Source organism: Terrapene carolina, unplaced genomic scaffold (genome assembly GCF_002925995.2).
Source record: "Terrapene carolina triunguis isolate 2854851 unplaced genomic scaffold, T_m_triunguis-2.0 Scaffold88, whole genome shotgun sequence".
NCBI lineage: Eukaryota > Metazoa > Chordata > Testudines > Emydidae > Terrapene > Terrapene triunguis.
In genome coordinates this window covers 46,484,921-46,509,275 of record NW_020664439.1, presented here as the reverse complement: position 1 = coordinate 46,509,275, position 24,355 = coordinate 46,484,921, and the positions used below count along the sequence as shown (strand labels likewise).

General features: G+C 49.1%; 1 protein-coding gene across 2 annotated transcripts; it reads left to right on the top strand.

The window, feature by feature from the left end:
• The first annotated feature begins 667 nt into the window (after positions 1-667).
• On the top strand, positions 668-23,616 carry PCYT1A (phosphate cytidylyltransferase 1, choline, alpha). Of its 2 annotated transcripts, none has more exons than XM_024202397.2 (9): positions 668-774; positions 879-1,031; positions 10,270-10,369; positions 12,252-12,368; positions 14,035-14,186; positions 15,198-15,276; positions 17,841-17,983; positions 18,261-18,449; positions 22,803-23,616. In XM_024202397.2, the coding sequence occupies exons 1-9, from the start codon at positions 748-750 to the stop codon at positions 22,812-22,814; spliced, it is 972 nt and encodes a 323-aa protein (XP_024058165.1). In that variant the 5' UTR covers positions 668-747; the 3' UTR covers positions 22,815-23,616. The 2 variants fall into 2 exon arrangements, with proteins under 2 accessions (XP_024058165.1, XP_024058163.1); XM_024202395.2 differs by having other exon boundaries at positions 19,136-23,616.
• The last annotated feature ends 739 nt before the right edge of the window (positions 23,617-24,355 follow it).

The window sequence follows — 24,355 nt, the reverse complement described above, 5'->3', positions numbered from 1 at the left end:
CAGAGTCCTAAATCCACAGAGCATTTATTACTAGGGTTTCTAGACTTGTGTGTGAACCATATTTCCCAGGCATGCCAGTCTTCTCTGACGAGAGGCGATTCAGAAGTGCAAATGACCATGTTGGGATCTGCATATAGCTGATTTAGTAAAGGAAAAACTTCAACTCAGTCTTTAGTCACAAATGTGCAAATCCAGCATCTGCTTTTAAATCTTGTGGCAGTTGGAGCTGAGATTTTCCAGGGTTACCCATTCATGTAAACGCCTAGTTCCACTTCACCAGCAAGCAATGTAGGGCTTCCTTGCATTCCTGGCATATGGGAAGTTAACAGCTGAGAGCTCACTGCAAATAGCCTAGTCATGATTTAGTTCATGGGCAAGGTTCCCCCCCCCCCGCCGCCCAAAAAAGGAAATCCAGCTTTACCCATCAGCTGTCTTGTTGTGTGGGGGTTCTTTTTGTGCATCCAGTTTATCATTGAAATGAGTGCTGGGAAATTGTACACAGTTACCCTTCAGACATGTGGACTGGGCATATTTTAATCTTTGGCCTGCCACTCAGATACTAAAATAGCATAACTAGCTTCATGCTAATGATATCATCACTCATATTGCAACTCCTGTGTGAGGGAGTTTCTGTCCAGCCAGTTGAGTGTTACCCTCTCGTCATTCCTGTGACTAGGAGCTGCTCTGCAGAGAGAAATTATTCAGGGTTCCCATCGAACACGGTTTGTCAAGAAGTTTTGACACCTGATGCAACTGTCTAGACCTCCTGTTCAGGTGCCTTTGGGCTGATCTTTTGTACACAGTGCCCGTTGGCTGGTTTCTTAGCCCTTCTGGAGTGAAATACCTCTTATTTCTTGTTCTTTATTTCATTCTTCTAGTCTGCTGGAAAGACCTTGCCAAGCACCTCTCCTGTGATGGAGCCACCAAGCTCGTCCAGGCTGAATTCCCGGAAGAGAAGAAAAGATGGGTCAGGACCCAATGGGGCAACAGAGCTGGATGGAATCCCTCCAAAAATGTCCCGTCACTCGTTTGTAAGTAAGCAGGGCTTTTGATCAGAAAGGTTTCACGTTTGGAAAGCAGGTGAATGATACTGATGTTGCGACATTGATTAGGGCAAAGTAAAATGTCCTCTGTGCCCAGGGAAGGAGGCGGAGTAGTGCAGCCCGGCTAGTGCTGTTTGCTTCTTGCAAAGCTGGTTCGAAATCCTCCTTTGCTCACGTTAATGTACATACTTACAACCCAGACGTAAAAAAAATTGAGTCCAAAGCCAGCCGAGGTAAGCTTCTTTGTGGTAATTGTGGTGGTTTACTCTGGGCGTGGATGTGTACAGACTTGAAATAAATCAGCTTTTCACAGTTCTAATTTCTTTAGTGATGTAGGTGAGATTTTAAACAAAATTGATACTGGTTCCTTAGACCCACTTGTGGCCATGTTCCTACAACTACTCATGTGGTTAAGCACATGAATAATGCCACTGAAATCAATGGAACTACTTGTGGGTTTAAAGTCATATGCATGCATAAGTGTTTGGGGGATAAATTATTAAAACCAAGATAATGTTAATTAACATCTTGCCTTGAGGCAGATTGATTTAAATCAGCAAGCAGGAAACCGAGGATACGCTATATCTATACACATTTATTTAAGCAATTATATAGCTTAACATGCTTATTTAGTTTCTTAATTTTTACATTTTTATCATGTTAGAAAATGGTGAGTGATGCATTCTTATTTACCAGGTTGATGATTTGTGTGTGGTGATTTGTGTCAGGCTGCGTTTGGATGGAAATTGGAATTGCGTTAAAAATGCACAAAACCAGTATTTTCAATTGTTTTAATTAGTTAAATAAAACAATCTGAAATGTGCTGGGTCCACACATGGTTTACATTTAAAACTGATTTACTAAATCAGGGAAGCGTTGAGTGAGCTGATTTTTTTTCTGGTCACCATGTCCTTCAAGATTTTAGAACTAGTAGTTCTCATCTGCCCAAACCTCCATTTTTATTCACAGATTGGAAAAGGAAAACAAGCTTTCCTGCTCCCAATTGGTTTCTCTACTTTGCATGAACCTAGTTATTGAACTGAAGTAGTTGAATAAACTGAAATGAAGAAAATATTCTCTCTGAACCTGCAAAAGAGGCTGCTGTCAGTCAAAACCGTGTTGAGCACTTCAACAGACTCTGGTTCCAGGTGCTTAGCCAGTGACTGCCACCAGTTCACTGGTTTGACTTTCTTTAAAACTTCCACAGCAAATACGTATTGCTTGAAGATTATATTTTTATTTAAATTAAATGATGTTAATAGACTATAGTAAGTTTAGGCTTTTAATATAGGTTATCATTTCAAATTTAATTTTAAATAGGTTTTTTTTTAAAAAAAATATTTACGCTGAATAAAATCTGATTTTTTTTTTTTTTAAATCTATTTTTATGCACCCTGGCTTGCCTTCTGTGGTGATAGTAGACTGGTTAGTCTCATTGTGTGTTTAATGGGTTTCACTTTCTGGTTCTGATGCATTTAGCAGGAAGCTGTATTTGTGTTTCCAGCACTACAGGAGAGTTTTCAAACAATCCATGAGACCATTTCTTGTCCGTACTGGGCTCAGTACAGCCTTGTTTTACAAAACTAAAATACTGGGGCCTCCGTTAAGCTGATGGTGTCTCTCGAAGAGTCTGTCTCTCGGGCTGATTTCTTGTACACTTCTACCCCGATATAACGCGACCCAATATGACATGAATTCGGCTATAACGTGGTAAAGCAGTGCTCCAGGGGGCGGGGCTGCGCGCTCCGGCGGATCAAATCAAGTTCGATATAACGCGGTTTCACCGATAACGCGGTAAGATTTTTTTTTGGCTCCCGAGGACAGCGTTCTATCGAGGTTGAGGTGTATTTTTAAATGATTAACACTGCTAAAACTATAACTCAGTTGCTTTCCCTCCCTCCCAAAAGCCCATTGTTTTCACTCACTGCTAGTACCAGACCCTGATCTGCTTTCTCCTGCCACGTCCCAAGTAGACCTGAAGGATGGGTTTATTGGGATCACCATTGTCAAAATCTCTGCTCTGTTTCCAGAGCTTGCCTTGACTTCGTACTGCCCTTGCTGTAACACTGTAGGTTTGTCCTTATATGGCAGCTCTCTCCCTCCCCCTCCGTGGGGCTCATGTGTATCGCACAGTCTAGAGTTGTTCCTTCCTGATCTTTCTGTCAGAGCTGGCTGCCGTCCGTTCCCCCATCACTGTGGGGTCAAAGTCACTTGTAAAAATACCTGCAATGTGCTTCAGCTTCAGCTTCTACCTTCCCAAATTTACGGACGACGCTTTTCCCTTCCGTTAGAGGATCTCAAAGTGCTTTACAAACCCGAATGGGTAAGAATTAGTGTCTTCGTTTTACAGATGGGGAAACTGAGGCACAGAATGGTGACATGGCTTGCTAAAGCAGCTGTGTCAGAGCTGGGCGTAGAACCCAGATCTCCTTGACTTCAATGCCCGTGCTTTAACCAACAGACCTTGTAACATCATCTAACGATGGGGAGGGGACATGTGCGCCCCCACCCCCTTGCTACGCTCAGAGCCCTGACCACAGATAGCCCAAAGCAAGCTGTGCTGCTGCTTCTTCCTCATGCTGCCTATAACCAGCCCTCTTCAGAGGTGCAGACTCTTGGGCCTGGTCTACACTAGGCTTTTATGTCGAATTTAGCGCCGTTATATCGAATTAACCCTGCACCCGTCCACACCACGAAGCCATTTAGTTCGACATAGAGCCCTCCTTAAATCGATTTCTGTAATCCTCCACAACGAGAGGAGTAGCGCTAAATTCGAAATGGCCATATCGAATTAGGCTAGGTGTGGATGGAAATCGACGGTAATAGCTCCGGGAGCTATCCCACAGTGCACCACTCTGTTGACGCTCTGGACAGCAGTCCGAGCTCGGATGCTCTGACCAGCCACACCCCGGGAAAATTTGAATTCCTTTTCCTGTCTGGGCAGTTTGAAGCGCAGTTTCTGTTTGGACACCGTGGCGAGCTCAGCAGCAGTGGCAGCAGTGGCAACGATGCAGAGCTCTCCAGCAGAGATGGCCGTGCAATCCAATAGAAAGAGGGCCCCAGCATGGACGGATCGGGAAGTCTTGGATCTCATCGCTGTGTGGGGAGATGAGTCCGTGCTTTCCGAGCTGCGCTCCAAAAGACGGAATGCAAAGATCTATGAGAAGATCTCTAAAGCCATGGCAGAGAGAGGCTACAGCCGGGATGCAACGCAGTGCCGCGTGAAAATCAAGGAGCTGAGACAAGGCTACCAGAAGACCAAAGAGGCAAACGGACGCTCCGGATCCCAGCCTCACACATCCCGTTTCTACGAGGCACTGCATTCCATCCTAGGTGCGGCCGCCACCACTACCCCACCCCTGACCGTGGACTCTGAGGATGGGATATTGTCCGCGGCCGGTTCCTCAGCGGACGGGGAAGAGGAGGAAGGAGATGAGGAGGACGAGGCAGTAGACAGCGCTTACAACGCTGATTTGCCCGACAGCCAGGAGCTCTTCATCACCCTGACAGAGATCCCCTACCAACCCTCCCCAGCCGTTACCCCAGACACAGATTCAGGGGAAGGATCAAGCAGTAAGTGTTTTAAATATCCAAACATTTATTTACAACATAACTGGCATATTTAAAATATTAACAGTAGCTAAAGTGCTTTAAAACATGTAAACATTTATTTGCAACAAAACAGGAAGATTGAAAATATTAACAGTGGGTAAAGTGCTTAAAAACATGTAAACAGGAAAGTCAAACAAAAGGGGAATCAGTGCAAAGTGTATCATGATTACTCCGTCTTTGGGCGCCTCAATATATAGTCCGAACCATTTTAAAAAAATCTCACAATGTCCGCTTCATGATTATAGTGCCCAAAACCCTGCAGTCATTTGTCCCTCCAAGGGCACCTAAGCCAAGAACTGGTCAATGTAACCGGGGATCGAGGCGACATCCTCCGGGGAGAACTCCTCATACACCTCCTGCAGGTGTTTTTCAAGCCTCATCAGCAGGTTCCTGGGCAGGGACAGCTTATTAGGCCCCCCGTGGTAGGACACGTTTCCCTGCCACAACGCCAGCAGGTACTCCGGGATCATGGCCTTGCACAGCAGTGCAGCAAATGGCCCCGGTTTCTGCAGGCTGTCCCGGAGCATCTTCTCCTTCTGGCTCTCGGAGACCTTCAGGAGGGTGATGTCAGGCATGACTCCCTGCTGTGAATTAGGTAGGGGAAAGTTAGTATTGGGACTGCTTGCCCGTCCCTTTACAGAACTGCAACCGCCGGTTTACAGCCACGCGGTTTACAGCCGCGAGGGGCTGGGACAGGGCCAGAGTTCATGCTTGCAGGATTGCTGCCAGCAGAGACTCGCATTGCTTTCTATGTGAAAGGAGGCCAGTGCCACTCTTAAAGTTTTAAGCGGCCACAAGTCTACGGCTTACCATGTTTGCCATCTAGACAAAGTCCGGTGTCCTGCCCTGCTCCTCAGCTCGCCACAGCAAGACCGCAGGCACTGTAGGCGAGGGCCGAAAATTCGACCTTGTCCTCAGTGCGCGTGTGATAGGTGCTCTGCATGGTCTTGTTCACAGAGAAAGACTATGTTCTCTGTTCACAGATACATTGCTCTGTCTCAGGAATTCACTCCCTTTTTCCAATTCCCACAGCCACATCTGCCCAGAGGCTAGCGCACATTAGGAGGAGGAAGAAGAGGACACGGGAAGACATGTTTGCTGAACTAATGGAATGCTCCCGAGCACAGGCAGCCCAGCAGACACAGTGGAGGGAGAACTTGTCCCAAATGCACCGGGCAAACATTGAACGGGAGGAGAGGTGGCGACAGGAGGACAGGCAGGCTACTCAAACGCTGCTTGGACTAATGAGGGAGCAAACGGACACGCTCCGCCGCCTTGTGGATGTTCTGCAGGACCGGAGGCAGGAGGAGAGAGCCCCGCTGCAGTCTCTCTGTAACTGCCCTGCCCCGCCACCAAGTCCCATACCCCCCTCACCCAAAGTCCAAACACGGAGGGGTGGAAGGGGCCGGGAAAAATTTCACTCCACCCCTGCGGACTGCTCTACCACTAGAAGGCTCTCATTCCCCAAAATTTGAAAAGTCCTTTCCTACCCGCCTCACACAAGACCCCGTCCAAGTTTCACCCCCCCGTTCCATGTGCGGTTGTTAATAAAGAATACGTTTCTGTTCATTTCTGTTTCCATCCTCTTCTTTTGGAGGGGAGTCTGTCTGGAGGGGGGGGGAAGGGCCTTGGTCATTGGACAGGACAGTCACCTTTAGCAGGGGGCAGGTGCAGCAGCAGGGCACATATACAGTGCAGTGACTAGTTATCCTGGTCAGTCTGGGAGGTGGTTTTCATGTTCTGTGTGGTGGGGGCGGTGGTGTTGCTCTGTGACTTGGTGGCGGGGGAGGGCAGTTACAGATCTTATGCAGCGGTCCTTACCCTGCATCACAGAGCCGCGCAGCAGGGGATCTGTAACCCTCCTCCCCCTGCAAGACAGTCACATAGCCGACACATACACGCAGTCCCGGCCAGGAGGGCTGGCAGGCTCCGTTGAAACAACCAGTCCACCATCGCGGAGCCTGTCATTCCTGGAGTTTAGAAGCATCATTTGCATCACAACCCTAAACCCGCTCCCCGCCACAGTCTGCGTCCCAGGTTTAAAACATTCCCGTGAAAACAGTAATAAAGACAACGGTGTCCATGAACAAAACAGAACAGATTTTATTTTTTGGGAAGGGGGTGAAGGGGGTATGTAATTGGAGAGGATAGTCGACGGCAACTGGGTAAAGAAACGGGGGCAAGTTCAGCTTCTGTGTCCACAAACTTAAAAGTCAATGGGTACCCTGCTCAGCCTTGAAACTGGCTTTCAAAGCCTCCCGGATGCACAGCGCGTCCCGCTGGGCTCTTCTAATCGCCCGGCTGTCTGGCTGGGCGTAATCAGCAGCCAGGCTATTTGCCTCAACCTCCCACCCCGCCATAAAGGTCTCCCCCTTGCTCTCACACAGATTGTGGAGCACACAGCAAGCTGCAATAACGATGGGGATATTGGTTTCGCTGAGATCACAGCGAGTGAGTAAGCTTCTCCATCTCCCCTTGAGACGGCCAAAAGCACACTCCACTACCATTCTGCACTTGCTCAGCCGGTAGTTGAACAGTTCTTTTTCTGTGTCCAGGGCGCCAGTATAGGGCTTCATGAGCCAGGGCATTAGCGGGTAGGCTGGGTCCCCGAGGATCACTGTAGGCATCTCCACATCCCCAACAGTTATCTTGTGGTCCGGGAAGTAAATACCTTCCTGCAGCCGTCTAAACAGACCAGAGTTCCTGAACACGCGAGCGTCATGAACCTTGCCCGGCCATCCGACGTAGATGTTTGTAAACCGTCCCCGATGGTCCACCAGTGCTTGCAGCACCATTGAAAAGTACCCCTTTCTATTGATGTACTGGCTGGCCTGGTGGCCCGGTCCCAGGATAGGGATGTGAGTCCCATCTATAGCCCCACCGCAGTTTGGGAATCCCATCGCAGCGAAGCCATCTATGATGGCCTGCGCGTTTCCCAGGGTCACTACCTTTGACAGCAGTACCTTGACGATTGCCTTGGCTACTTGCATGACAACAACCCCCACGGTAGATTTGCCCACGCCAAAGTGGTTCGCGACTGACCGGTAGCTGTCCGGCGTTGCAAGCTTCCAGAGGGCTATGGCCACTCGCTTCTGGACAGTCAGGGCTGCTCGCATGCGGGTGTCCTTGCGCTTCAGGGCAGGGGACAGCAACTCACAAAGTTCCAGGAAAGTCCCCTTCCGCATGCGAAAGTTTCGCAGCCACTGGGATTCATCCCAGACCTGAAGCACTATGCGGTCCCACCAGTCCGTGCTTGTTTCCCGGGCCCAGAATCGCCGTTCAACAAAATCCACATGCCCCATTGCAAACGTGATGTCCTCGGCGCTGGGTGTCGTGGTTTCTGACAGCTCTGTGCTACTCTCCGACTTCAGGCCCTCACTCCGCTGCCGTAGCCTCCTCGCCTGATTTCTCTGCATCTGCCTCTGGGAAAGGTGTATGATAAGGTGCGAGGCGTTGAGAACGGCCACAACTGCAGCGATGGTCGCAGCGGGATCCATGATCGCAGTGCTGTGGCGTCCGCGCTGTCACTGATCAAAAAGTGCGCGAACTGATTTCCCGCCGGCGCTTTCAGGGAGGGAGGCAGGGCGGTAGTGACTGACGGATGACGACAGTTACCCAAAAGCACCCTCGCCACAATTTTTTACCCAGAAGCCATTGGGGGCTCGACCCAGAATTCCACTGGGCAGCGGGGACTGCGGGAACTGTGGGATAGCTGCCCACAGTGCACTGCTTCCAATGTCGACGCTTTCCCTGGTAGTGTGGACTGACAAAGTCGAATTACTGTCCTTAGTGTAGACACACACGTTCGACTTTCTAATATCGATTGCACATATTCGATTTAACTAAAATCGAACTACTCTCGTAGTGTAGACATACCCTTGATGAGTTCACTTCTTTTCTTTCATGAAAGGTTTTATTCCTAGGAGTTTATAGCAGGGCTCCCTGTTCCTGCCAGGGCAAAAATGGCACCCAGATACCTTACACTCTCTTGGCACATGCTTATAACTGAAGAGCTGATTGCTCACTTAGAGGATTGCAGTGCTAGAGTTCCCCAGCAGACAGTAATAAATAGCCCTGCTCTGATCATCTGTTGTATTCAGTATTTCAGGGTGGGTACCCTGACCCTGTTACATGGTGGAAAGACTGGGGTTTGTTTTAAGAACAGAGACAAGTATGGAAGTATTTAAAAAAAACCCAAGGGGGATTGCGTGTTAAGTAGGAAATCTGAAAGCTGTATGGGGGAATGGATTTTGGCCTCATTAAATGTAAGAGTTTAATTAAGAACCCCTGAAGTGAGGAGATGCATGCCCCGGGCTACAAATTTAGAGCTAGGAACGAAGATGCCACGTCTGCCTCTGCAGCCCTCGAGGTCCAGAAGCCACAAGGCTTCTGACCCGTTAAAGGAGGTTTCAAAGGGCATTAGCTCACCGCAGCATGGAACTCCGATCGGGAGTGACAGCTGCAATACTTGCAGAAGGTCTGCCAGGGCTCACCACAGTGTGCAGGAGGAAATTGCTCTTGCAGCTGTAGTTTGGCTTAAGTCAAGACATTAGTGTAATGATTAGCAAGATTGAGTCCTAATCATCTGTCTTGGGGAAGGGCAATCTTCTGCCCTGCCACAATTTCCTGCTAAAAGAGAACAGTTAGTCTGTTAACAGTCACGGTCATTCAGCTGAAACTGAACTGGCTGCTTATTGGAGGGTAGGGTGACCAGATGTCCCGATTTTATAGGGACAGTCCTGATATTTGGGGGTTTTTTCTTATATAGGTGCTTATTACCCCCCCACCCTCTGTCCTGGTTTTTCACACTTGCTGTCTGGTCACCCTATTGGAGGGTAAGATGCTTTGTTCTGGTCCAGAAGAGATCAGCCCCACAGTAGCTATAATTGGACTTGATGCCTCCTAATTCTCACTCTGAACTCTACCAACGTGTTGTTTTTGCAGGTTTGTTTCAAAGGGGGGGTTCCTGTAATGTCCCATCAGATTTCTGTGCTTCCCCACAGAACATGACTTGTTTCCCACCTTCTAGGGCTTACAACTCGGTGCTTGTAAACACTTTCCCTGGAGAGTCAGACCAACTGTAGGCAGCTTCTCTTTAGGTGGTAACAGCTTCAGTGTTCTGATACCTGTAGCCACTGGTATGTTACAACACTAGAGCCTACGCATGGGGAGATTTGTTTCAAGGTGCGGTCCAGCTGAGGCAGTTTGGTACAGTGGTTAGATCTGAGGATTTGGGAGTAAAGGAGTCGTGGGGCAGATCCTCAGCTGGTGTGAACTGTCATAGCTTCACTGAAGTCCATTTACACCAGCTGGGAATCTGTGCCCTGGGCTCTGCTGAGCTTTTCCCTTGATTCCGCGTGTAACTTAACCTCAGCTCCCCTCAGTTCTCTCCATCCCTAAGCTAGGGATAATTACCCCCCAGGACGGTGTTGGGGCTTAACGGCCATAAATCTCATTAGCACCTTTTGTACAAGGCTCTCCTAGCGCAGCGTGTCTGCCATTGAATTGCTAGGCTGCTATCATTCCCCTGCCATCCCTGTTTGCTTGTGCTGTGGCTGTGTAGTATGCTGAACCTCAGGGGGTTTGCAAGCTATTTCTCTCTCTGATTATTTAGGGCTTGAGGGAGCCAGCTCCGTTTTCAGATGAAATTGAAGTGGACTACAGTAAGCCGTACGTCAGACTAACGTTGGAAGAGGCGACCCGGGGCACCCCCTGTAAGTACTGTAAAGCCAAATGAGAAGGCAGTTACCTAAGCACGTGCGCTGTCCTAGGACTTCTCCTGGCTCAGTTAGAGTTTCATCCTCCCTTGTGTCAGGTTGGAAGGAGCCCTGCTTAGCTATTTAGGAGCATTGTATCCACCCTGGGGACTAAGACTATCATTATTTGTATTACATGACTGCCTGAGATTGGGGCCTTTGTTCTGGGAGCCGTATGTACACATCATACCAAAGAGCTTAACCCCTGCTAGAGGCTGCATTCCTATGCTGACTGTTCAAAGTACATGATCGTACCCAGCCCTTCATGGTGCCAGCTTCGTAGCTGTAATGAAAGCACTGCACTTCTTTCTGTAAATAGCAATAAAGTCATTAAAGGAGGTTTACTCATCTCATGACCTGTCAAGGCCTATCGAACAGTCTCCCAAGGGAATTTCTGGAAGCCCCGTGGCTTTGCACAGTCAAATCTAGACTGGCCTAAACACTAGCACGCAGGTTTCCAACGTGTTGTCTGTGATCCATGCTTTGAGAAAGTTCAAGATGCTCATTCTCACATACATACGCAAGGGGGCCCGCAGATGGGGGTTAGAGGTCTCAAATCTCTGATTCCTCGGTTTCTCTGTGGAACCATGTAACACATTCAGGATCAATCAAATTGGCTCTGCAAGTACTAAATTGTTACTGTCTTTTGGCATTCACTATACAGCTCGTCTACATCATCTAACATCTGTCCCTTCCCAGCAAAACTCATTTTATTGCCTTAATTGACTGCCTCTGTGTCACCTTCAACACCCTATAAGTGTCCCCAACTACTGTACGTCTGTGTTCTTCCCCCACACTGGCCCCTAGTCCTCCCCTCCTGCTGCTTTCTTTATCTGCTTCTCCCACCCTCAGCTTCAGATCTGCTTAAATGCTGCCTCCTATGCACGAAGCAGTCTCCTTCCTGTCTGCCAAGTGCCCTCCCTCTGGCTCAGACTTGTCTGTCTGGCTTAGATAGACATGACTCTCTGGGCCAAACTTCCCAGATGGCTGAAGTATCCCACAGCTGTGAGCGAGAGTCCGGTGTCGGCCTGGAAAAGTGGAAGTTAAGAAGTCTATTGTGGTTTTAGTAGTAGATGGGCTCCCGAATAGCCTTTAGGCTGAATGTGAAACAGTGGGCGAAAGTTAAGCGCGTGTGAGCTCAAGGATCGAAATAAACGAGCTGCTCTTTACTAAGAGATGGAGTAGCCGTTAATCTGAATGGGGCTGAACCTTCTGGGGAGTCCTACTGAGCAGGAATTCTCGTTGACCATTCTTCCAGAATCGGAGCACAGCAGCTCTAGTAGTGAGGTTCACCATGGAGTGTGGGGGGAATCGGGAAGATCTCAGGATTTCCTCCAGGAGCCTGCTGGGCGAACGTAACACAAACCCATGAAATATCTTCGGCTAGTCACCTGTTGGTAGTCGATTGCTGAGCAGAACCTTGACATGTTGCGTTTTGATTCCTGTAGGATGGCGATGTTGGATGTTTGCATTTTCCCCAGGTTTCCCTTTGCGCTGTGTGCACCTTCTCCCAGGGCAGCTGCACTGAGTCCCATGAGAACACCACGCAGGGCACTTTAGGTTTTAAGTCCGTCTCTGAATGTCGTTCCATGCTTAGTCTGCGCACCCCCATGCGCTGACTCCTAACGGAAACAAACCAGCAATTTCCCTTCTCAAACCTTTTCTGGCTACAGCTCCACATTCTGACAATTGTTTCTATAACAACACGTACAACCAAATTCCTCCCACAAGCAACCTCAGGCTCGCTAGGTCTTCAAACCCACCAGGTAAGGCACAGCCAGCAAATGCTTTCCCCAGGAGTGGCTCTCCGTGAATAACGTCTGTTTGTTTTTGTGTTCAGTGGATCGACCAGTCAGGGTTTACGCTGATGGGATATTTGACTTATTTCACTCTGGACATGCCCGGGCCTTGATGCAGGCAAAGAACCTCTTCCCGAACACGTATCTCATTGTGGGAGGTAAGGCGAGGTCTCTTGACTTTGGCAGCCTTACAGGAATAGTTTACCTTGCCAAAGGTACGATTGCAACCTATAGTTTCCTTTGCACTCTGCAACCCTTAGCGTCTTACGCTGTGCCTGGCCCTTGTTGCAGCTCAAAGGGCAGCCACGTTGTAATCTCGTCCTCTTCAGTATTGAATTGGATACAGTGCAAATGGGCCTGTCCATAAAAATGGAACTCCAGAATTGGTGTGTTTTTTTTTTAAGGTGGGAATTACTTTCTGTTCTGACCAAGTTAGTCTAACCTTTGATCTAAATTTTGTGTGTCAAGAAATGCTGTTCAGAGCATTGAGTGCCAAAATATAAAGGGACATTCTGAGCATCCGTCTGGAGAACAGGAGCAGTTGAAGACTAAGAAACTGTCCCTCTGTGTGCGTAGTCTCAACATTAGCTTCGAGCTGGGAGTGATTTCACCCTCCCTATATCAGCTGTTTGGCTGGAGCAGCAATATATCGATTGAGATTGGCCTGTTTACTTTTGGGCCTTCCCAAATTATTACATAGAGTTACTAAAGAATTGTTGATTTTATTTCACGTGGTTTAATCAGCCTGGTAATTGGACTAATTGGATGATTTGCTATGAACCCATTCTGTTCTAGTTTGATTTGTTCAGATGGGTTTTGGCTTCATTTCTAAATTTGGAAACCTGTTTGGTTCGGATGTTTCTTTGCTAGGTGTCAGGGTTCTGGACCCGAGTCATCCCCTGTGTAAATGAGGCAATTCTGTGCCCCACCTAGTGGCGGTCCATAGAGCTGCCCTGTGCTCCCAGTACTGATGCCCAAAGAGGAAGAACACTGTTAGCTTTGGAAGGAAAGTTGACTTCTGTATTCATCATTTCTTTCTACAAGCAGCATGAGTTCCAGAGCCTTTAAGGGCCTGGGGTGAAGGGTTACCAGCCAGTCAACTGACCAATTTCGCATAATAATGCTGTATTCTTCACAGTGTGTGGAAATCAATGGAATTGATTTGAGAGGCTTCCTCGCCTCCGTAACGCTCTCTCTTCTCCCCTCCACCTCCAAGCCTTTCACACCTATGCTTTACTACAGCGGTTCTCAAACTGTGGGTCGGGACGCCATTTAAATGGGGTCGCCAGGGCTGCCGTTAGACTTGCTGGGGCCCAGGGCCAAAGCCTGAGCCCACTTCCTGGGGCCAAAGCCCGAGGGCTTCAGCCCAGGGTGGTGGGGCTCAGGTTACAGGCTTCAGCTTTGGCTCCCCCGCCTGGAGCAACGGGGCTTGGGCAGGCTCAGGCTTTGGTCCACCCTCCTGGGGTCGTGTAATAATTTTTCTTGTCAGAAGAGAGTCGCGAAGCAGGGGGTTGGACTAGATGACCTCCTGAGGTCCCTTCCAACCCTGAGATTCTATGATTCTAAGTTTGCGAACCCTTGCCTTACTGGTTAGAGCTGTAGACTGGGCGTTGAACGCTGGGTTCTCTTCCTGAATCGCCAACACCTCTGGTGGCGCTTGAGTTGTAACTGCTGAGCCCGCTTAGCTTGGAAGATCTGCCAGGGTCTTGGCTCAGTTCTCTCGTGCCGCACGGGGCAGACGGTGGAGTCAGGTAGTGGAGGGGGTCAGGGTGGGTATTCAGAAGACTAACAGAACTCACCTTTGCTCTGTGCCCGTGTCCGCAGTCTGCAGCGATGAGCTGACCCATAACCTCAAAGGCTTCACGGTGATGAACGAAAGCGAGCGTTACGATGCGGTGCAGCACTGTCGCTACGTGGATGAAGTGGTGAGAAACGCACCGTGGACCCTCACCCCGGAGTTCCTGGCAGAGCACCAGGTAAGACGCAGCAGTAGAGCTGCCAGGGGCTTTCAGACAATCAGGCGACTGTGCTGGGTGTGCGCTTGTAACTACCATGCTCCTGCCGCACACCTGCAGTACAGGATTCCGAATAACTGCTGTATTTCCCTCTGGTCATTCGTACCCGCACGGCCGGTGTTAGAGCAACCCAACCCTCTTCTGTTACACGTCCTAGAGTGTGCAGTGAGTTGGTATCACGGGCCATGTGTGTTTCTAAGGCGGTTAGGGGCCTGGGCAGAGCTAGCCTGTCATGGCCGGTACTGTCAAAATCTGAGGAGGCCAGATCCATGGCGGGTCAGTCATAGGGAGGCCTCTTTTTTTCTGTTCCCTAACATGAGAACAAGGCGTCACTCAAAGTTAGTGGCAGGTAAATGCAAAACCAGTAACAGGCCCGTGGGTGAAGTTCCACTAGCAGGAGTTTGGAGAGGCAAATACCATGGGTGGCTTTAAAAAGGGGCTGGTAGTTTTACTGCCAGTAGTAACACTTGTGGTTGTATAGATTGAGAGAAGGCGAATCAAATCTCCTGCCTCAGGACACGTGCTTATTTGCTGCAGGGGTCAGGAAGGAATTTGCGGCCAGATGCACTAAGGAGCTTTCTCGCCTTCCTCTGGACATCAGATATTGCCCTCTGCTGGCACCAGGCTGCTGCTCAAGGCCCAACAGTTCGCTCAGTTTATGACACTGTTTGAAGCTTGAAACTGCCGTTTGCTTCTTACTCCAGTTGTCTTCCTCCTTGGCATGCACTCGCAGGCTTGTCTAGGGTTGCTCGGGAGGGCTGGGCTGTGGAGGGTTAACCTTGTTTCGAAAGCAAACCCCATTGACGTTCCTCATTGCTTTGCTAGCCCTGTACCTGTACCCAGGTGCTGAGCAGTGAGTAATTACTTGTACCCAGGTGCTGAGCAGTGAGTAATTACTTGGTCATTACATCAAAAGGTACCTTCTGTGGATTCAAGGAAAGATTTATTCTAACTCTTTTCTTCAACCGCCAGATCGATTTTGTTGCCCATGATGACATCCCATATTCTTCTGCTGGGAGTGACGATGTTTATAAACACATAAAAGAAGCAGGTGAGGCATAAGTCGTGGTGGTGACCTGTAACCTTTACCATCTAGCACTAGCTGGTGGGTCTTGAGGCAGGGGTTAGAGCAAAAACAGTGTTATAGTTGGTGCCAGTTACTGTCCAGCTTGGCAAGGATTGAGTGTCTAGGGAGACTGATCTCACTTCTGTCCAGGGTCTTTTACTGCTCCCTTTGCATGGGATCGGAGTGCCTAAAAGATTGAGTCTTCCACACTAGGCTTGCACCACATTGGCAGGGCTGTTCCTGTGATACGTGGAATAAACAGAAGCCCTGGGTCTCAAAGGCTGCTAATCCAGCACCTCTAATACCATGGTCACTCTTAGTTCATTAGTCCTGGTATGACGGATCTGCTCTTTCCTGATCTATCCTTTAGATAACAACTGCATGCTTGTTATCTAATAGCTAGCAAAATAAGTGACCCACAGTTGTATCCCTCAGTGTCCATTCTAAACATAGCAAGTGCGCCTCGTCTCTTGGTTAAAAATGGCACCGGACTAAAAAAGCAAAACGCGGGGTACAGTTTTCACATCTGTTGGGCTTAAATTAATGTAAACCTCTCCTACTGCAATATCTTCGTACTCGGTGTCCTGGGTAGGACTGCAAATGTGTCTTGGCATTTTTGTCACAAAGCACAGAGCAGTCACGGTGAATTTAGTAAGAAGCCTGGGTGACTGCTCCCTGTTTTTTTATTTAAAAAAGTGCCCCCCTCCTTGCCCTGCCCTAGGAGCACCAACAACCCAGAGCAACACCGATACCTTAATCCTGGCTGGGTGAGGAGAGGAGGACCCAGGAGGGGGAGTGGGTTGGAGAGAGAGCCCACCCCACACTCACCCTGCAGTTCCTGTCCTGCGGGACTGGGGCCAACACCCTGTTGGGACAGAGGGTTGGACGGGCCAAACTGGAGCAGCGCTGCAAACCGGTGCGCCAGGCTGCAATGCCCTCTTCAGGGCCCTGGGCCCAGCCCCACAGGAACAGGAGCCGCCACAGTAGCGTGAAGAGAGAAAAGTCATGGACCAATGGGAAAATCACGCTATCCTTGACTCTTGTCCTACTGTGACAAACCTCCAGCTGCAAACATGGCTACCGGTGCTGTTTGTATTCAGACAAAGGCAGCATCCTCTCAGTCTTTCTACCTTTGTCCTGTCTCAGCCCATTCCATGAGGATGGGCTGGTATCCTAAGCACAGTATCATAAATTCAGTGCCGGAGATTCCCTGATTAAAACGCATCTCTGACAATAGCAAAGAGAACCGAGTACAAACCAACCAGCCAAGTACATTTCTTAGAAACATTCTCTCTTCCGGGTGATTGTTACCCTTTAGTCTATTCGCTTTTATTAGATGTCTTCGGTTCTCCAAGGCTGAAGGTCACATTTTTTTGGGCGCATTAAGTGATATGTGTTGGAGACATGGCTTAGTCTCCCTACATCCTTTATGGAATTGATACCTTTGAGCGAGCGAGGCGTCAACCTGCACAAGGTAAAAGAAAGCCATGGAAATGTACCCTGGACTTGCACTCTGCAGCCTTGGTCCAGCCACTGTAGCTGGCTGACCCTCACGCCACTGTAGACTTCACTAGCTCACCCCGCAGGTGCCTCTGAGTGCAGGTTTCAGGCCTGGTGGTACTGCTGAGCTGTTTGCGTGGATAAGCCCAGATGGGACCACTGTGATCGTCTAGCCTGGATTCCTGCAGTACACAGGCCAGAGGACTCCCCTGAATTAATTCCTACGTCAAGTCCAGTCACTGTGGTTGAACAAAAGCAGATCTTTTAGAAAAACATCCCATCTTGATTTAAAAATTTCCAGGGATGGAAAATCCCCCACACTCCTTGATGAACTGTTCCAGTGGTTAATTCCTCTCACTGTTTAAAAAAAAAAATAAATAAAAAAAAATGCAATTTATTTCTAGTCTGTCCCTCTCTAGCTTCAACTTCCAGCCATTGGATCGTGTCTGCTAGACTGAAGAGCCATCTACAGTCAAATTTCTGTTCCCCATGTAGGTACACCTCTACCTCGATATAACGCTGTCCTCAGGAGCCAAAAAATCGTACCGCGTTATAGGTGAAACCGTGTTATAGCGAACTTGCTTTGATCCGCCGGAGTGCGCCCCCCCCCCCCCCCCGGAGCACTGCTTTACCGCGTTATATCCGAATTCGTGTTCTATCAGGTCACTTTATATCGGGATAGAGGTGTACTTAGAGTGATCAAATCGCCCCTGAACTTGCTCTTTGATAAATTACATAGCTTGAGCTCCTTCAGTCCCTCACTATAAGGTATACTTTCCGATCCTTTAATCCTTCTCGTGGCTCTTCTCTGAACCCTCTCCAGTTTTTGACTATTCTTCGTGAATTGTGGACACCAGAACTGGACAGTTTTCAAGGGTCAAAATATAGAACAAGGCCAATTGGGAAAGAGAGAAAGAGAGAGATTATAGTAGTAGGGTATGATCTTTAAGAGCCTGTGAAATACCCCAGCCTGTGTATTGAGAGTCAGTAGCAGCTCCTCACTTCCATCTGACCTACACCTGTCCTGGGTTCTATCCCCCTGCTCTCAGGCATGTTTGCACCAACTCAGAGGACCGAAGGGATCTCCACATCCGATATCATCACCCGGATTGTACGAGACTATGATGTCTATGCCCGACGGAACCTGCAGAGGGGATACACTGCCAAGGAGCTGAACGTCAGCTTCATAAACGTGAGTCTCGATGCGTTAGACTGTAAATCCACCCGGGCAGGGACTGTCTCTTACTGCGTGCGTGTGCAGCACCGAGCACAGCGGGAGCCTGATCCCGACCCAGGGCTCGGGGAGTGGCTGCAATACAAATCGGTAGTAATAAATCTGCAGGGCTAACCAGTCTCTCACACTGCGCCAGTATTTGCTTTTTACGCTGTCATGGGATCTTGTCAGCTCATTTTCCCCCTTGAAGTGCTCAATGTCCTAATCCTTCCCCCTGTGTTGTTTGCTTCTGCAGGAGAAGAAATATCACCTGCAGGAACGTGTGGACAAGGTGAAAAAGAGGGTCAAGGACGTGGAGGAGAAATCGAAGGAGTTTGTCCAGAAAGTGGAGGAAAAGAGTATTGACCTCATTCAAAAATGGGAGGAGAAATCCCGGGAATTCATCGGCAACTTCCTGGAGATGTTTGGACCGGAAGGAGCACTGGTAACAAGTTCACCCTGGAGATGGGGAATAAAAACGGGGTGGGAGGGGGATTTCAGAAAGCGTCCTGGGAAACTTTAATGCTTCTGGGAGATCTGTTGTGATAGCCCTGCAGAGGGAAGTCCTCTAGCTAACCACAGCACTGGGTGCAGTGCCGGCTTCCCTCCCAGACCATCTCCATCAGCCATGTGCTAAGGGGGGCCCTGCTAGAGGCAAAAGTAGCTCAGTCTTCAAGGATCACTTATCCTTGGCCTGTCTGAGATGAGCAACATGGATGCCACTTAGTGCCAGCTGCCACGGTGACACCGATTCCCCGAGAGTTGGACTGACACCTCCAACTTGTTTTACACACGTCACCAAGTAGCCGTGGGAGGGTGGTAACTTTCAGCCATGGATCTGAACTTAGCGCCTAGTGGTGAAATTGCTCCCTGTTCTGTTACCCAGCCCCCTACGGTTGTGTGCTGAAGGTGCTTGACCTGACCTGGCACTGAGCCTGTCCAACTACAGCTCCGTTGGTGCCCATGCAAGTGGAGGTTTTTCCATAGGGTTCGTCTCGCAGCATGGGATGGTGATTGGCCAGCGCAGCCATAAATGCCGCGAGTGCTGGGCTCCAGCACCCATTCCCATCACCTTCGAACGTGCCACCGGCCACATGGTTAATCTCCCTCCTGTTTCCCTCCCCTCGCTAGAAACACATGCTGAAGGAGGGCAAAGGCCGGATGTTGCAGGCTATCAGCCCCAAACAGAGCCCCAGCAGCAGCCCGACGCATGAGCGCTCCCCCTCTCCCTCCTTCCGCTGGCCCTTCTCCACCAAGACCCCTCCTTCCTCGCCGGCCAACCTCTCCAGGAACCAATCCGCCGTCGCCTATGACATCAGCGAGGATGAGGAGGACTAGTCGCTGGCCGCGGACACTGCGTCGCTGATTGCCGAATTCCAGCTCCTAACCCACGGGGAACTTTGAACGCGAGAGCAATGGTAACGTGGCTGCTGACGACCCTCCAAGAGGCACCATCTGCTCTGCGCAAGGGCTACTGTCTGGGAAGCACCGTCTAACGTTCTCCCTAGCCCCAGCCCCTTTTTATTGTTTACGTTCCAATGGTTTCCAAGAGGAAAAGAGGGTTTTATTATTTTTTTTTTTAAAAATATTTTAAAGAGAGTGGCACTGAAGCCTTTGCCCTGTGAAACCTCCGCCAGACAGGTGGGCATGGGGAGAACTGTTAATCAGACCCGTTTGTCTGTCTGCTGCTTTGACCCACTGCAGCCTTTTATTGCCCCAAGGCAGGATTCTCCATCGCTGCTGAACCTCTTGAATGATGGACATGCCGGGTCCTCAGATGGGGCGAAGTTGAGACAGTGCAGGAAGCGGTAGTGTAGAGGAGCTATTTTTTAATTCTAAAGAGACATCCGTACTGTACTGGAACCAATAAGAATCTACCCAGCTCTCTGTGTCTTGACCTTGCTTCTTTTAGCTGAGGTTCCCAACGTTTCGTAGTGGAAAGCTGCCTTGTGTCTCCTGTGTGGGAAATCCGCCGTCTGAGAAGCCACACCAGCGTAGAATGGGTCACGCGCCGTTCTGTAAAGTCTGGTAAACCTGCACAGCGGATACAACTCTATACCTGACTCGGCAAGGAAAAGGCCATCTTAGAATGTTCTATCTGCCATGTGGGCATCTAGGAGCATCGCTAAATCTCAGGCTAAGAACCTCATTTTGCCCATCAGCTGCTGTTTGAGGGAAGAGTATGACCTCTTCTTTCCAGACGTGCGTTGTGTGTTTGTGTGCACGTACGCTCAGCTAGGCAATAACAAATATGCCTGCTCCTTCAGAAAGGTCCTCTTCCTGCCTTCGCACCTCCCCCCAGTCTCTGGTGTGCTGCACATATTACTGTCTGTCCAAACGTCCACGCTGGGTGCTCTGCTTTGCACGGGTCCGTATTGGTTTACATTATTGTGCGCTAAGGGATGGAGAGCTGTGACCTCTCTCCTATCGGGGAGGTAAAGACCCTGCTAAGAGAGCTGTTCAGAATGTCGGTGGCCAATTCTCTGTCCGTTTTTGATGTGCAGGTGGATAGATGCTGGGGTATGTTCTCACATAGGTGTCAAATCATTTGTGCATTAAATGCAGGTACCTCTGTCCGTTAGCTGTTTCTTGAGGGTGCAGAAATAGCATAAAAGGAAACTGCCACTGTTTTTAATTTTAACCGATAACCCCTGTTCATTTGAAATTGTGGTCCAGTGACGCTTTGCTATTAACTATGTAACGTTTATATTGCGCTTTAAGTGCCCCTTGGTAAGAGCTGTAGCACAGCGTCAAACGTTGAGTCCCTACACAGCGCGTGCCCAAGGGAAGTCCTTTGGGCAGGCAGGTTGCGGGTCTTGTTGGAACGCACTCTATCCTGGAAGCCAGCATCCAGGGGGTGGAGCTGCCGTATCTACAGCCGTGAAACTCCCAACGTTGCTTTGGTGCCCGAGCTCGCCTTGCCATCTCCTGTTTAGAAAGCGCTTCCTTGAATGTTGCAAACAGACAGCGAGGTCAGATTAAGAATCGCGTGGGCAAAGGCTGCGGGTGTTAAAACCCACGACGTACAATCCAGGGAAACAATGATTCTGTGGAGACTAAAAGTCAGATGCCAGAGCCATCCTACACAGTGAAACGCAGCTATCGAACGTGCCCACCCCGTACGTAAAAGGGGCTGCTACTTCCTCAAAGTTCTGTCAACTGTTTTGTGAAACGCCACCTTTGGGGCTTGGCATAGACTCTCGTCCTCCACCAGGCTTGGGCAAACTGATTCTTCCCCCACTCCTATATTTCCCAAGAGGCCAGAGCTGGCAAAGGGGAAAGAAAGCTTTAGTTTCCCAGTATGCCAGTGTGAGTGATTCCTCCCAGCAGGGATGGCCATGGCTCTGGGAAGGTTTTAGCAGCTGTAGGGGGAGCACTTGCGTTGTTCTGAGGTGGCACCAAAATGGTGAGATGCAAACGATTCTTAATTTCTCGGCCTCTGAGTGGTGGCAGATATCTGTAACTCTCCTGCTCACATATCTGTAGACACACCCTCCTTCGGCAGATACTTAAGTCTATTTCCTCATCTGATCGCATACTTTAGGCAGGGCAGCACAGGGCACCGACAGTCACGTTAAACACAGGGTGTGAACAGTATTCTGTAGCTTTGGATGATAACAGTATTTACGGTGTCCGATCACTCCTAAATCCTGCACAGGGAAGCTACTGCATGGGGTGGGGTCACTTGTGCAACCAGGGCATGTTGTTTGCCTGTAACTAGGAATATCAAAGCTGTTTCTTGTACCTAACCATCCCTGCTTCCTCCTTGCACTTTGCAAATTAAAGTGGACGCTCCAATCCCAAATCAGTGTGTTTATCATGGCTTTTAAAGAGACGGCATCATTGCATGGAGCCCACCGTCTGGCACACTTCCTGTCTGTTGCTGCATGTAGCTGAGTGCCAGAAATCCATCTGCACAGTGTAATGTACCCTCGGCATAGCAAAGTTCCCTTTGATGATTGGTGAGGGGCAGGCTGGGTTTCCCAGGGTGTTACCTCATCATAATCACTTGACTGTTTCATTCCGTGCGTCTCTACTGAGCCTCACCTACACATTGGAACAGCTGCTAATGAGTGTCGGCCGGGGCTGGTTAGAATACTGAGGAAGCGGCAGCGTAGAGAAATGGGAGAAGTTTGTGTTTCTCCCCCACTACGAGATCTATCTCCATGGAGAATTTGCCGCATTAAATGGAACCTGGTACCACTAGATCCACATGGGTCAATTTCTGCAAAATCGTATGAGATGCGGCTTCGAGCGATCTCTGACCTCATGCATACGGCGGTTGGCTTTGAAGGCAAGCCGTTGCAAATGCCTTTCCACATGGGACAGGAAGGATGGCAGTGGAGTGACGCTAAAAGGTGAAGCAGAAGATAGTAGCGGGCAAAGGCTGGGCACGAGCAGCACTTCTGGTGCGATTGATTGGACTCTAAGAAGCTGTGATAGTGACGTTCAACAGCACGGGAGTTGGGGCTTCAGAAGAAAGTTATTCAGGCTTCTGGAGGGAAAGTGGAACATGTCTGTTAAAGAGTTTAACCCCAGAAAACTTACTAACAAAATCATTTAAAACCTGGCCCACTGTAGAAGGTGTGATTAGGGTCCATCTGTAACTCGAAGCATGTGCTAGTGCAGTTAATGCTTCTAACATATTCTTTCCCTCCTCTTTTTGTAACAATATATATGGAACATGCTGGGGTGGGGACCTTGTGCAGGAAGCCTGCATGCAGACCGCCCCCCGGTAGGGGTTATTTCTTGTGACTTTTAACGGTGTTCAGATTCCCTGCCTTCCTTTCCTATACAGAATGGGGTGTAGCTTGTCCAGCGAGGGGACAGAACCTGTCTTTTCAACTCTTCGTTTGTACATTGCACGTGGTCAGGTGCGTGGAGCACGTGTTCACCTTGGCTGCTGTTTGACTCCTAGAAAGCCATATAGAGAAAGAGAAGGAGAATGTTCTCAGCAATACGTTGTCTGTCACAAGAGTGTAACCAACTGTGTAAAACTGGACAGTTTTGTAACTCATCTAAAATGCTGCCATTTGCATAAAGCTCGACCAGAACAGTTGTTCTGTTTTGTTTCTTCTTGGGATGAGATCAATGCGTAGATTTTTTCCAAATCAAATAAATGGAACAATGTGGTTTTTGGAATTTGTTTTAAATTCCAGATTTTCTTTTAGTTTTTCCGTTCACTGAAACATCACTTACCTTGTTACGAAAACGCTGCGGGATAAGGTTTTATGCTGGCATACAAATTGAGCTAAAGGGTGCGGTGGTTCAGATTGCTAGGGGGAAAGTGGGGCTTTCCATCAATGCTATCCCAAGTTGGGTGACACTCTAGGGCACCGAGATGGGAGTCACGTGAGTTTTGTTATCTTAGCAGGACGGGGTGCTGTCGTACTTGACACACACCGGTGTGGTGCATTGCTCCTCTCACTAGGGTGCCTCGGAATGTCTCCTCTCAATCAATGTTAACTGTATTGGTTTCTCTGTGTGTGTGTGTGTGTGTGTGTGTGTGTGTGTGTGTGTGTGTGTGTGTACGCACGCGCGTTACTGGCTTGTTCGGAGTTGGTTTTTGGTTTTTATGTTTAGCCAAATAAATGCAAAGTCATTTTACCCAACCCTTGTCAAACTGTGCCCGATTATTTTCTTTTTTCTTAATTTGAGTGCTTTTAATCTCCCTTGATCTGCCGTCCCTTATTGGAAAGGTGGTCCACGGTAGAACTCTTGAAGTCATCGCCTTTCTTAACCGATTTCCCACCAATTCCCCTTCTCCGTGCGAAACTAGCACTGAGCTACTGACCAGACGTGCCCCGTATAGCGCTGGTTAATGCCGCTTTCCTTTACCAGTTTCTTACTTCAGACTGTATTCTACAGCTCTGCTAGTGCTGGGCCACTTTTTCTTTCTTGAATTCCAGCCTGGCAGCTGATTCTGTTCTGCCAAAGCAGAGGGGACATGCAGTCTGTGCCACGTTTGATCTGCAGTCAGAAAAGTGGCGGCAGCTTCCAGTGGAGAATAGACCTCTCTAGGCGTCAGGATGCCTGGGTTCTCTGTTCCACCATTGTGACCTTAAACAACTCACTTAGCCCATCTGAGGGTTTGCTTTTCCCATGTGTGTAACTGGAATACGAATGCCCCTCTTTGTGAAGGCTGTTGGGGCCTCTGGATGAGCAGTGCGGATGTTTCCATAATTAAAGCCAGCAGCTGGGGCCACTAGTTTGTATAAAGGGGCCTGGTTTTTCACACTTCCCCTGACTGCGTAAGTCCATAGACTCATTCGTGCACCCCAGTGTTGGAATATCCCCATTCGTCTAAACCAATGGAAGTGGTAGCCAAGCCCTCAGCTCTTTGAGCCCAGA

What these genes read in the sequence shown, in the direction of transcription:
- PCYT1A (XM_024202395.2), top strand. Translation starts at nt 748, where the DNA reads ATGCAACTGTCTAGACCTCCTGTTCAG. An exon ending in GGCGACCCGGGGCACCCCCT is followed by an intron (nt 10,370 to 12,251) that starts GTAAGTACTGTA and finishes TTTTGTGTTCAG; the next exon opens with TGGATCGACCAGTCAGGGTT. An exon ending in TTGGACCGGAAGGAGCACTG is followed by an intron (nt 18,450 to 19,135) that starts GTAACAAGTTCA and finishes TCCCCTCGCTAG; the next exon opens with AAACACATGCTGAAGGAGGG.